General features: G+C 42.0%; 1 protein-coding gene across 1 annotated transcript; it reads right to left on the bottom strand.

Annotated features, from left to right (window-relative positions):
- Positions 1–214: 214 nt before the first annotated feature.
- LOC25501409 (uncharacterized) lies at positions 215–1,155 on the bottom strand. Its single transcript, XM_013590627.3, has one exon. It carries the CDS (start codon positions 1,039–1,041, stop codon positions 391–393), a length of 651 nt encoding a protein of 216 aa, XP_013446081.1. The 5' UTR covers positions 1,042–1,155; the 3' UTR covers positions 215–390.

Here is a 1,155-nt window from a genome sequence, read left to right as displayed (position 1 = left end):
TGTTATGTGCTATTTCATTGACCAGTTTAATTGACGAAACTTACACAATTTTAGGGGGAAAATTAACTATTTATTTAAAAATTATGTCTATAGAACATCCATATTATAAGGTTCAACAATTAGGGGAACAATGCTTGGCTAGTTCGCATGCCTCTACGCACGAGCCGTCGCCCACCAATAATGGGTCGGAAACCGATGCAAAAGATAAGAAACCTAAAAGTAAAAGTATTCCCTCAAATTTTATGCATTCTATTTACTAAAAATTCAAAAATTAAATTGAACGCACATATTCCAACAAAAAGTTACTATGTTGGGTTCCACGCACAAGTTAACATTTCCCTAATATTAAATTCACATCTTCACTCGGGTTTCAATCGGGTTAAAATAAAATCATGGACCTAACCGTTTCAATCCACCGAGAGCTTCAACAGAATCAGGTTCAAAATCCAGAACCTTCTGAAACACATTCTTCGCTTCTTCTCTCATCCCTTTCCATTCATAACACTTCCCCAACAAACACAACGCTTCCAAATTCTCACATTCCTCACCACCACTCAATCCAATCGCCTCCACAATATCCTCCATCGCCGATTCAACTCTCCTTCTCCGATTCACCTCCAGTTTCATCTCCGCTCTAAACACCAACGCATCAGCACGCTCCTCCGATGAAAGCATCTTCGCCGATGGAAGAGAAAACGCGGTGTCGAGGGATTTAATAGCGGCGGTGCGGTGGTTCATGAGGTGAAGAGCTTTGGCTCGAAGGATGTGTATGGAGGGGTCTCTGGGAGAGATAGAGAGAGCTTGGTTGGCTTCGAAGAGAGAGTTTTTGGCGTGTTGAGAGCGGTTTGTGGTGGATCGGGCCCGGTTCAGGTGGTGTAAGGCTTGGTTTAGGTGGCGGGTTGGTTCGGGTTGATGGGTTTTGTTACGGGTTCGGGTTTTGTTGTGGGTTTTTTGGTTGCGGAGATAGTGTGTGAGGAAGAAGAGTGATAAGGTTAGGATTAAGATTCCGAATTGAATTATAGCCTCTGTTGTTGAAGCCATCGTTAATGTTATTGTTTGTTATTATGTGTTGTGACTTTACTGGTTTTGCTGTGAAATAGTAGAGTCCTCATTCAACTTAAATGGCTGTGGATAAATGTATTAGAGACACTTCTC

The sequence above is a fragment of the Medicago truncatula genome, chromosome 8, assembly GCF_003473485.1.
Source record: "Medicago truncatula cultivar Jemalong A17 chromosome 8, MtrunA17r5.0-ANR, whole genome shotgun sequence".
NCBI lineage: Eukaryota > Viridiplantae > Streptophyta > Magnoliopsida > Fabales > Fabaceae > Medicago > Medicago truncatula.
Note: the sequence above shows the minus strand (reverse complement) of the source record. Positions and strands in the feature narration are given on the sequence as shown.